Source organism: Sebastes fasciatus, chromosome 16 (genome assembly GCF_043250625.1).
Source record: "Sebastes fasciatus isolate fSebFas1 chromosome 16, fSebFas1.pri, whole genome shotgun sequence".
NCBI classification, from domain to species: Eukaryota; Metazoa; Chordata; class Actinopteri; order Perciformes; family Sebastidae; genus Sebastes; species Sebastes fasciatus.
Window position 1 is genome coordinate 28,418,227 of NC_133810.1, and position 13,075 is coordinate 28,431,301.

The following is a 13,075-nucleotide window of genomic DNA, read 5'->3' on the forward strand; positions in this document are numbered from 1 at the left end:
AAATAGAAGGAAGGTTTTTCTGTCTGGTAACACACTGTCAGATATATTTAGCCTCAATTAGCCTAGTTCTGTGTAAAGCAACAAGTTAGAAATGTGATGCAACTGTAATATTTCAGCAGGGGATAGGGGGCCATCAACTTCTGTAGGACATTTTACATCCAAAATGAACTTAAATGCAAATATAAGATAAGATAAGATGAACCTTTATTAATCCCCGGAGGGAAATTCAGGTGTCAAAGCAGCAACATCAGCAAACAGAGTGAAACACAGGAGAGGTAAAGGCATACAAAAGTTATAAAAACAATAATATATAAGATACAGAGTGAATCGGTGAACATAGTGTATACAGTCCGTCAATAAATAAATGTAGTATGTACAATAAATAAATGTAATATGTGCATATGTGCAGTCTATAAAGTGGTATATAGGATGTATAGTGTAAAGTAAGTGTAAAGTGCGGCAGTGGTTAGAGTCCAAGATGGTTGCAGATATAGTGCGTGTTTAAAGTTCTTAAAGTCCTCATAGTTCTCATATGGGGGTCAGCCTTGGTTGTGGAGCCTGATGGCTACCAGCATGAAGGACTGACCCAGGCGCTTTGTGTTGTGCACAAATACTATTAATTAATGTCCACACTCGCAGAAGTAATGAGGTCACAGGCTGTGTGGAGCTAAAGTCTGTCAGTGTTTGCTCTCAGGTTAAACTCCAAAAGCAAAGTTTTGATATTTACTGAAGTCTAGTGCCATTATTCGACCTTTTGAGGCAATTTTGAAACATTTTAAGTTTAAAATATGGAAGGCATCTCCATCTCAGTTGTAGAAAATACCCATGCATGTGTATTTACATTTTTAAAACTGCGTGTAAGCCAGTTTTACTTGTGATCTGTCGTACAATAATGATTTTGTTTGTCTGTGTAGCTTTTGGAGATAAGAGTACCAGATTCAGAAAACAGACCTGCATGACTAATTGTATGGGAAAAGGTTTCTCAGTTACAACGCTGAGATATTATCACAATTAGACAATACATTAACATAGTGTGTAGACTGTAAAACATAAAGTTAGTAAAAGCGCAGAATGTACTTAAAAGTGCTGAATCAAAACTTGTCTACATTTAACAGTTTGATCTTGTTTTTCCTGGTTTCCAGACTTAAGTACCATGTTTTTATGTGTTTGAGGTGTGGTTTTGGCGAGGGGTATGGAGCACCCTATACACAGAGGGGAGACGATGCCCATCGGACTACATGACAGGTAATGTGCAATGTCTCATATTCCATTATGTCGCTAGCAACTGTGAATATTGCAGTGTATTAATTCACTTTAATTGCACGCATTCCACTTTTTTGCTCACAAACTCTGGAGGAGCTGTTAACAGTATTAGCTATTTTGCAACCAGGCAAAATCAATTGATTGGTGGTTGACCGTTCTTAAGTTGTAAACAGAACAGCAGTTATCAGTCCTGGTGTCAGTCCAGGATAGGAAATGGCTTCTGCCTGGTATCAGAAGTGTTAATCAGGTAATCCCTGATTAGATTGTAAGAAAGAAAAGCAGTATGGCTGTGGCGCTCAGTGACTCGGGTTGAGAACCACTGACTGCTAAGACTCTTGCCAGAGCGTCTCTCAATGACCTGATAGATATTACGATGTTTCTGCTGCGTTAATTCACCTGTTGCAGCTTTCCATGCCTGAATGGCCTGTGCTTAATGTTGGCTAATTTATCAGTATTTGCCAGCAGTCATCCTGTCACTTAAACAGCATTGTCACAGCACAACACTGAAATAGGCAGCCCGTTCTCATTCCCAGGGCGTCAAATATCGATGCTTTGTCACAGCCGGTGGCGTTAGATACCGATGCACAAGGCGCCCTTGAGCGTCGGTATGAGACGCACCGGTCTTTCCATTAACTACTGTACAATGTTAACCCATCCGCGTAAATATTAAGCGCTCAGGGAAAGTGCGCCGGGAGTGTGGTGACGTAGCTTTAAGAATGAAAAGACACACACCAGGCGGGTGGGAGGGGAGGTGGATGGGTCCAACAAACACAAGGCTTTCATCCAGGAGACCGCTGTTCGTGTCCCATGTGTCACGTTGTAATCAGCTGTTCGTTCATGTCTCGTGTTCACAATGTTCAGTGTCTTTTTCAGTGTACAAATATAGTAGTTTTAAGCCCAACCGTGTAGTTTTGTGTTAAACCTAAATATAGTGTTTTTATATCCTGAACCTAAGCAAGTGTTTTTGTTTACTTCACAACATTAAGCATATGTTTATTGCGACTGAAAAGGGTGACGCAGAGGGGTCTGACAAAGCATTGCATTGAAATGGGGAGTTTCAACTGGGCCCAGTGTTGGTTCTGGCAAATGAACAAATGTCTTTATGAGCTGACCAGATGTGGGAGTTTAATTTACATAACAAAAACTGCGATGGATTGTGTACTTATGTCTCAACTTTCCCACAGAATATCAGCAAATAATGCAAAGTTAGTGATAAACACATCAAGAAGAAGCCTATGTCTTCAAGTATGAGAGAACATGACAGATGGGGCGACACATTTGGCCAAGTTTTTCTGGAGTTGGCTACAGAGGAATATTAGTTTGACCGCGAGGAAGCTGCAGAAGAGCCGAGAGTAAGACAAAGGAGAATACTCAGAAGATAATCAGCAGGAGTGTCTCGCATTAGGATCAACAGAAACTCCTTTTACTCCATGTCCACCATGATTTGCCACACCCAAACGCATGACTGTCAGGAAGAACTCTCTCTGTGCTTTCTCCAGTAAACAGTGACTGTTTTTTTATGTTGGTAATTGCTGTGCAATACCTAATGAGATAAAATGGTCAGTTATAATTTTAAGCGGTGCTCAGAAGAAGACAAATACAAGGAAGATGCCAGCCAGTTCAAGCATAGATTGAGAGTTGATAAAAGATCTTTTACTGATGCATACCTTAGTGTAGGTAGTACCAAATGGTTGCTTACAGACTCCTCTTGAGACCTGCACGTTGAAATACTAGGGAAAGAAGCTTGCCTGATAGTTTCTGTGTGTTCGATCCAATCTGTTGGCAAAAGATTCTCCTTTACTCATGAAGAGACTTGTGACTGTGTGGAGGTGGATGAGACACTACACCAACTGGATGGGCAGTTTTGGAGCATCAATAGCAGATACTAGAATAAACTGTTTGCTAGTTTAAATGAATGAAAGAAGCATAAAGCAGCATGGCATCAGTTCTCCCTCAGTTTATTGCTTTTTCATTATTTGTTGAGTTGTGTGCAACCTTTGCTATGAACATTTATTTTAAATTGAACATCTTTACACTGGAAATAAGTAGGAATATTACAGTGCTACTACAGGAATTATTTTAAATAGGAGTCTTTATAAGGGTGTTGTGAGAGTAAAATAGTAGAACTGAGGATAGCAGGTGTAGCACTGAGCTTTCAGGCTTTGACAGAAGGACAGCTGTCCTTGCAGTAGAGGCAAGGTCATTCTGCCGTTTACGGTGTAAGCTGGGACGGAGAATGGTGTAACCCTGAAGGTGTAATGATAAGGTTGTTATGAGAATGGAGCTGCAGGTGGAAGCAACTTGTGCTCCCACCTCAACACCTCCCACGAAACCTTTTGTGTAATAGCTGGTAGCAGTGCCATCTTGACCACTTGCAGGTGGAACAATCTGCTGGTGATTTAAACGTTGATTGACGTTAATATGGAAGAAGAGGACTTTTACTTTGAACTACAGTGGGCCGCCATTCTTTATCTATGCCGTTTTCTTGAATTTTGTTTTGGTATATGTACTCCTGATTGTGTTTTGTCCGTGTGTCCCTCGCCAATAAGAGGTCAAGGTACCCTTGATTGAGATAGTTAAACCAGAATGTATCTCTCAGATACCGGTTGCTAGGTGCTTTTATATAGTTTAAAGCTTCACTTTTACCTAAGATGACTGTGTATGTTTTATTATTTATTATGAATTGCATCAGCAGTTGCTGTTTCTTAATCTTTTGCACAATAATCCAACAAATCTAATTGATTTGGTAAAAGTGGGGCGAGACGATAGGCGTGACGACTTCTGTTTTCAGTGAGATATGAATTTTTTTTCCTCCTTTTTCTGGTTCCCACATTAGGTACAGCGTTGCGCCCTCATCTGCTAAAACCCTCTTTCATTTTTTGGCTGGACCACAGAGGGCCAGCCCTACAAACGCAAAAGTCTGTCACTGAGTGAGTGAGTGAGTGAGTGATGAAGTTACACGATTGGTCGGCCGAGTGTTGGAGTTTCCTCATTGGCCGTTGTGTCCGGTTCACGAAACTTGGACCTTAGTTCTAAAGTGAAACGAGATTCAGCACAGGCATAGCCTATTTCTCGCTTAAAATGTTTTCAGAAGTAGATTTTGGTGGATTGTTTAGACAGAATAACAGAAAGTTTACAAGCAGGCCACCATGTTTCCTGTTTGAAATGGCAAGCAGAAAACCAGGGACCAAGCACAGTCATTCCACGATAGGATACGTCACCACTTGAATGGCCAGTTGAGCGGAGCAGCGCGTCCTCTTGTGTCCTTGCTGGACCTTAGTGGACATGTCCCGCTGGATTTATAATTATAGACATGACCACTGACTGTTTGTATAACAATTTAGCTACAAATTCAGACTGACCGCACACGGTCCACACATATACTCGGTTTTAACTGAGTCTTGTTTACACTGATTTTTACACAAGGAGCTTTAGGTGGAGAGTTGATGGGCATCCTGGTGGCTTTGGGGTTAAGGCGACATGATACTCATATGAACTTGTTCTTTTCCAGCATAACCCGACCGTGAGGCGCAACATCCCCTGTTCGCGTCTGGCCATGGAGCTTTGTTGCTTAATTTAGGAAAAGCTTCTCATACCAGAGGGGTTGCTAACTAGTGCTAATTGGAAAATCTAGTGGAACCAGATATACAGTGGTGTGGTGGGCCGTGGCATTCACACCAAGCCTCACTGGGCCAGATACTGTAGTTTAGCTTCAGCAGATCCAGTGTAGACTAGAGGCCGGGTCAAGCCGCCGAGTATCTGCTCTTTGCATAGGTGAGCGTGCAGGTCACCTGCAGGGCCTGGTGATAGGTCAAAACATAATTTAACAAGAATACTGGTCTTCCAACGCTCACTCACCTTTTGGCATATTTTACTGTGTATCGATAACTGACAATTTAGTTCTATAAAAATGAATTGCGTATCTTAAACCCGTGGAGTTTGTGAAATTAGTATTGGCACTTTCTAGCAGTTTGCAATAGTCATGACGTTTTTAAGGTGTCTAATCGATTGTGCTATTGCTGGCTCCACCCATGAATGCTGCAGATTAATGCTTATTTATCCCAATGTCTGTTTTGTTTAGCCCAAGCACAAAACACAGCCGTGTCCAAAAATGATATGTGAATAAGCCTATATTTTAAGTAGAGGAGTTTGTGAGCATGTTTTCAGAATTATCACTTAATTCGCCTTTGGTGGCTCTCCAAGTCTTTAAAACTTGGAATAGCATCATGGTGACAAGACATATGGTGAAAAGATATTAAGATAATACATATTTTAACTCTGTGGCAATTCACTACTACATCCAATAGAAAAATATTACAGTGGAAACCTCTTATTCTGTCTGTCCGGGTCAAATTGATCACTATAAACGGATGATGATTTTTCTTTATTTCTCATGCAGATTACCATCTAATTGGCAAAGTATCATGGAAGTAAAGTAAAACAATATAGAATTACTGTAGTTTTAAAAAGGTTTTATGAAAAAGACCCAAAATGAACACTGTAAGCGGACTACTTGATTACTATAAGCAAATTATTTAAACAGCATTTGTATAGGAATGATTTTTGACCCAAGCTTATGTATGTCAATAATGCTCCTATTGTTTTCTGAAACATAATTGTTAAACTTAAAACCCACACTTCAACACATAGAGAATATCATAGGATAGTTGAAGACTTCCAGTTGTATCTTGTAGATTTTAATTGTATGTTATTTCCTTGAATTAGATAAAATTGACACAAAATCACATGTTAAATCTTAGACGATGGCACATTTTTCAAATTGAATAGCACAAATGTCATCATAGTGTTTTCTCTTTCTCCTACTCCTTTATGTCCCTTCCAATACTTTCCATAGCAAGTCCAGAACTGTAATCACAACTCCTTTAACAAGGTGGCACTGTTGCTCAGCTACTGAGATATTCACAAAACCTGAAAGGGTGATGGGAAGGCTGGGCTTCTCCCCCCTCCTACCACAAGACAACCGTGAATGCAGCAGGGCAAGCAGTCGTGGTGGATGCAATCTATTGGCTTCTCAGTGCTGCCGCTAAAGTCACAACCCTGACTGTAGCCTGCACTGCCTCTGCCAGTGTATTTCTGTAGCTGCTGCTGCTGCTGTTGCTCTCCCTCCCCCTTGAATGGTGTGGGCAGAGTGGGATGGAAGACTGCATTGGAAACCTTTTCATGGAAATGGTCTTTGCTGTTGGTATTGCTGTAGCACCATTCTGGTGACAACAACATGCCGTTAAAATGGAAAAGCGGTTCTCCTGTCAGCTGGAAATTCCCAGTGCCAGTTCTTAAGACATCCAGGTCCTCACCCCTTTCGCCTGCCTACATGTGAGTAAGAGCTAAATAGCATTCTCATTATGCCCCTGTGCTAATATATGTGGAGATGGATTTGTTTGTTTCTCAGTTTTTGATTTAGATTTTTTTTTTTGTAAATATATTGTGACACCATTATTTTTTTTTTGTTGCAGCCCTAATTAGGCTGAATGCATTTGAGCCTCGTAGTGTGTCAGGAGGTTCGCCTTGTCCAGCATGCATTTTATGGTTCGTTGGCAGAATGCTTTGCTCTCGGGTAGAAGGACTCATTTTGCCGCTAGTCTGGACATGGCAAGCGCCACATCCCCGACTCTTGCCCTCTCCCTGTGGCTATGGTTATTTGGGAACAGGGACTCAGCAGCTTGGGAGGAGCCTGCCTTTGTCAGGATGTCTGGCGTGCCCTGGTTTAGAAGCTATTGTCATCTGCTACTGTTCAGGAGGGGGGGAAGGGTAGGATGGAAGTGCCTCTCGCCATCCTCTCCCTTTATCCCTTTATCCCTTTTCCTGAGCCCTGCTGTAATGGACAAGTGTCTTGTTTGACTTTTGTAACATGGCTTTGGCCTACAGAGAGTGAGAACCAAAATCTTGAACACAGTTTTCTTGGCAAGCTAGGCTAGCTGATAGTTTAAGGTAATTTCATAGGCTTACTTGGATGGATTTTTTACAAAATTGGATTCATGCAGTCTCCAGTTATCATGCAGCTTTACTGATGAGCTTAAGAGCTTAATGTTGCTAGTTTATTTTAAACATTACTGAATCATAGCAAGAGAAATCTCTGCTCTCACCTCAGTGAAACAGCTGATATCTGCAACATGGCTAATACTAAAGGTACTAAATATGTACATTTGCCATATGGCCCTCACTCTACCTTCCAAGGTAACCTAAAGGAAGTCACTTTGTAAGCTCTTTACAACATTACATGATGAATGCTTCACTATTGATTTTGTAATTTTGGTTTTAATCTTTATCTAACCAGGGTAGTTTAGCTGGAACACCCTGCTACACACATTCACACCTGGAAGCTGTCCAGTACGACATCGAGCAGCTCCACAGGAGCAGTTGGGGGTTGATTGCCTTGCTCAAGGGCACCTTAGTGGTTGTAGGAATTGAGGGGTAAGCACTGTTTTTTCACTTCCCCACCCACACTTATCCAGACAGTCTGTAGATCACACAAGCAGCCTTCCAGTTATTCACTGCTAACACTGTATCAAAGGGTCTTTTAGTTTTTAGTACATAACTTAGTGGAACAGTGGGCTGACATTTCTATGTAAATCTCCATCTTGCCCATGGACATTTGAAAAATTCCAGTCTGCAGATATTTTGACTGCGCTTCATTTGTTTGGGTTCTTGGTGTTTAATAAATCTCCTTCAAAATAAAGCATCACGAGGTAACACCATAGATGACGGACCATAGAAGCAAAAAATTTATTTCTTACTGATGAATATTTTTGATTGTCATGGACCTTTTGGGGATATGTTGTTTTCTGCAGTTCTAGCTGTTTATCACTTATGTAAATACCCTGTAGTAGCAACACAGGAACTGTTGTATACTTGTTATATAATTTTGATATTTCTATATTTAGTCATAGAGCTGCCATGTGTTGTACATTTCTGTGCGGTGTAGTCAATAATAGTACATCTCTTGGATATTTAATCTTGAGAGATCATCTGTTTTCTCTAGGTAGCAGTTTATTTTAAAACTATACCTTTTTTAAAAACATAAATTACGCAGTGTCAATGCAGTAAAAGTGACTTTACTGCTGTATGTTATCCGAGAGAGCTGGTGTTTCTTGCTACAGCATCAATCAAGATTGAGTCAGAGACTACATGCATCGTCATTATTTACTTTATTTTCAACACCTGACATTGTACAAAAGCAAGATCTTAACACCAGCATGTCGACATGTCTTTTGAAAAGCTAAGACAACTCTCCCAAGGATGAGAGTGGCTGCGGACGACGCTTGCGTGTCTTCATGTGTGAAGCATATTCAAGCCTTGAGGCTCCACCTTACTCTGCCCAGTGTGGCCGTGCCCCACCAGACCACTTTCTATTTTGAAACGTGTATAATATAAGCTGCGTTTTTAGGCAGGCTGATATTAGGTCCCCCAATTATAGGTTACTCTGTGGTCAGGGAGAAGTCACTCTTTATAGACCCTTTGAGTGGTGGTGCCTCTGTCCGTTTGGCTTTCGAGACATTTTTAACTTGGTATGCTGCTCGGGTAATCTTTGTGTGTGTATATATATCCAAAGCAGCAGAATGATGGAGGACACAGGAGGGGAGAGTTTTTGGATTATCTGACGTACACGATGTAGCCTATAAAGAATTAAGATTTGTTTTCACAATGTGCTTGTCTGTTTTGAAACCGCCCTAATCTATATATAGACCGGTGAGCTGCCTGCGGTGCAGATGTCATGCTAGCAACGAATGGTTAAGGTTCACTGCCGGTACGGCCCATGAAACAATCATTCCGCTCGGTAAAACGTCATTGGGTTTTTATCTTTCATTTCACAAAAAAGTCCTTGAAATGAATGGCAGCCCTCATTTTACAGCGGTTCAGTACTAAGCACTTAATATGTGTGACTGCTGTCTTAAGTGATCATCTCTTGGAGGCGTCATGGTGAGCCAGCAACCTCAACTGCGGCAAAGCCTGTTCGATTCCAGTCAGAGACCTTTAGCGCATTTCATAGCCCTTTCTCCTCCTCCCCATGTTCCCTGTCGCTCTTTGTCAACAATCGCATTAAGGCAACATGGGAGAACATAAATCCTTCAAAGAAAATCTAAAAATGGAATCACACATTGCACATTTTGACCTTCATATTTTGCTTCAGCACATTAGAGTCTAAAAGTGATTTATCTGCCGCTGTCCTTCGGTTGCACTGATTTATGTATATTTTGTTTGAAAGAAAAAATACAACCTTCTCTAAACACGCTGGCAGGCTGCTCCTATAATAGCTTAACTCAAAGCCACCTAGTCGGTAGAAATATTTCTAGTGTGAAGAAGACAGTGTGACCAGATTAAATTCCATACAGATTGTACAGCTATATGTAAAATAAAAGCTTTGAAAGTCTGTTTAAGAGATATTTGTAGATGCGTCTGTCATCCTTCTGCTGCTGCTGAGTCCCCTGTGCTACTGCCACGAGATGATGTTTGTCGTCTCTGATATAAATGGCCCATTAGTTTACCTTCTTCGAAACCTACTTCATTACCAACATGCATTAATTTGATCGATCAATTCATCCATTCTAAAATAATAGGAACAAAGTCGATTTGACAGCTGACATCAAACTGAATGAGAGCTGGCTTCGGTGCTGGACGATTTTCATTGACTTTGACTTTGAACATCGTCTGACAAGAAAGACATTTTTTATGTTTAAAAATACATAAAACAGTGGAGATGTACTCGAGGGTCTCACCAGATATATCGGAATGTGATTTATGTATTAGGGTAATTGGACTCGGTCAGGGATTATATGCCAGCAGAGATGTTAAAACTACAATGCTGCTCTTAGCCAACATACTGTATGATTGTACTCTAAAGCTACAGAGCTACATATTCACACATTAACATATAGATAACGGCACATTCTTACAGAAGTAGCACACATTATTACAATACATATTTGAATAGATAGGATATGTGTCTTTCGGTGTTATTGTCAGAACCTATTGTTGGTTACTTGTGTCTTCTACTTACATGTGTTGTCTTAATCAGCTGGTGTGCCACATCAGCTAAAAAGAGGCTATACTGAAACAGCCTGCTCTTAAATGAAGTCATGATTATATGATAAAATCTGCTCTCTAAATGCCTGGATAGATAATCACTGATCTCAGTGATGTGAAACAAGATATTATAATTTTCATAAAGTCCCCTCCTTCCTGAGTGCAACACCTGCCACTGGTTTTTTTGTGTGTGCCCATTTTTAGGTGTCACAAATGCACTCTGTTGCTAGAAAAAACTTTAGAGCACGGTGGTGGCGCTTTTAATTTACTTTGCCGTTCTTGTCAAGTTCTTGCTGACTCGTGGCCATTTTGTACAAAATGCAAGAGCCACACTGGGATCATTTATTTTCATTGAAAGGCCAGAGGGGAGGCACAGCCAGGCAGTCTGGCTGGCAGAGCATCAAGTGAGTTCAGTTAGGTGAGACTGTCATGTCTGTGCTCATCACAAACACACACACACACACAGACACACACACTTGCCTACTCAAAGCTGGACTGTGATGAAGTGGGCAGAGTTTCACCACACGGTTGACCAGTCACTGGATGCCGTTATATCTGACAGAAAATGAAACCTAATGCATCGCAGAAACTTGATTAATAATCTTACTGCGTGCCTTGGCCAAAATATCTGTTATTGCAGGTTTAAAGTGCAGAGGTGCAGCCATTAGCCAGCCAGTAGGGAATGCGCACATGCGGTAACATGCACAAAAAGGCACGCGAGGCCGCCCTGGCTATGTAAACAAAACACAGAAAAGCTCGGATTACAACACACACAGAGGGAGAGCGACTTCATTCACTGCTCAGGTAGACATTATTCCTCTATATCTTTACGTAGCAAGTTGTTTGCTGCTATATTAATGCTCTGAATATCAAATTTAGCACCTTTTTAAAGACTGGATTGGAAAAAACAGTCTGCAGCAGAGGTTCCCAAAACTCCTATCAAATCCGGAGTATCAGCGGGTTGGATCAGAGCTGCCTTACTCTTTGCCAGTTCCATCTTTTTACACTTCATTTACACTTGCTTTGCTTTTTCATCGAGGTGTAAGGTTTCTTCCACTCATTCCCGCTGAAGCTCCTTCTCCGGTACCTTTTGCTCTGCTTAGATAGTTGCATATTGTGAATTCAGGGTTTGTAATTGGCCCACACACAATGGAAGGTGCACCACACCGGGACGGTCAGGGGAATTAAAAATATATAAGAAGTTCAATATTGCTGACCTGTATGATCGTGGAAGGATCTGCAATTAATCGTGCATCCCTGTTTAGATAGTGACAGATTAAGCCCCTTTGTATGCAAAGCTATGCCTCTCTACTTATTAGAGTCCAGGCAACATTATGCTGACACCACTAATTCCCTATTGCTTTGACACATCTGCGGCCTTTTTGTCTAGTCTTTGGTTTCAGTCCTCGGGTTCACATCCTCTGCTTAGCCTATGCTGAATAATTCCACATATCTGCAGTGGCTGTATAGTTCAGCGTATTTTGTAGCTATTCCAAAAACAAAAAAGAAGTAAAGCAAGCTTTCTTCACAAATTGGTCTTATTTTGGCTGTAGTTGTCCTTTTTTGGTTTACACATGCTCAGCTGGGTCTGTTCCCTCATACAGCATCTTTCAGGTTGATTAATCATTCGGTACATGTTGACAGATCGTCTGCTCCACCCACACGCAAACACGTTATGAAGCTTGTTTGGCTTAACCACTTGTGGTGCAGCTTGAAATTGTGTTTTTGAAATGTAAAATTAGGTGCTCATAAATTCCCCCAGCCTGTTTTTGATGCAAAAACCTTGACCTTAAAGTGCTCTTTGATTATTAAGTGTAATTACTGACTCATTATGGCGTACAGGCTGCTGAGATTATTAGCAAGATTGGAGCAATTATCTGGAGAGCGTGGATAGTTTTTCCTGGACAGAGTGAGCTGCAAATACTTTGTAAATAACGGTGGACTTAATGCTTAACATAATGCAACAACATAATCACAGACACACATATCTGTCAGCAGAGACTTTGTGACACCCTGGGGGTTGTTTTCACATGTTGTGTTTACCGTTTCGCAGATTTTCATTGTACTTTTACTGAAGCTCACCAAGACACCTCTCAAATACTGGAGCTCCTGTTTTTACTCTACTTAAAATAACCAACCAGTTCAATTAAAGCTGGCCTTTTCCATGCTAATCTATTTTTAAATCAGAATTCCATATGTGATTTCCAACATTTTAAAAGGGTCTGTGAATAGTACATTCATTGCAACCATCCATTCAGTCGGTTAAGCCAGAGTATTAATTAGGGAAGTGCCAATTTCCACCATGACGGGCAGAGCAAACAACATTTGTCAGACACATGGAACACAGATGTTTGAAACAGTCCGGTAAGTGATCGCTTCCTTTTTACTGGAACTCTATTAATGGACGAAAAAGATAAATGGAGTAGATCATTGCTCATTTTAAAAATGGCTGTATTAATTTATTATGATGATGAACGTTTTCATATTGCAATCCATCCACCAGACCTGCCGTCACGTTTTTAGATGCACCAGAGTCTGTTTGATGGAATAGAAAACTGTATGAGAGAAGAATTTTAAGGCCGCGCAACTACCTCCTTTTCTCTGCCCTACCGCTTCTCGTTGTGTGGTGGTGGTGGTGGTGGTGGAGAGGAAAGGGAAACAAGAGCTGCACCCGATTCTCTGAAATGTTGAAGAGAATTTCTCATTTTTTTCCTCTCGGTTGTTAATTTTTCAGTTGAGCTAAGTGGGAAAAAAAAGGTGTTGCTGCTGC

The 13,075-nt window shown here is 41.0% G+C and overlaps 1 protein-coding gene across 2 annotated transcripts in view; it reads left to right on the plus strand.

Moving 5' to 3' along the window:
• The window catches only part of klhl13 (kelch-like family member 13), a 39,225-nt gene that overhangs the window by 2,122 nt on the left and 24,028 nt on the right, over positions 1-13,075 (plus strand). Inside the window, exon 2 of one of the 2 annotated variants that reach the window (XM_074610356.1) lies at positions 1,173-1,245. In XM_074610356.1, the coding sequence (XP_074466457.1) occupies positions 1,193-1,245 (53 nt within the window). In that variant the 5' untranslated portion in view covers positions 1,173-1,192. Of the gene's footprint in view, positions 1-1,172; positions 1,246-6,381; positions 6,598-13,075 lie in introns of those variants that run through there. The other variant, XM_074610355.1, reaches the window with a different exon arrangement.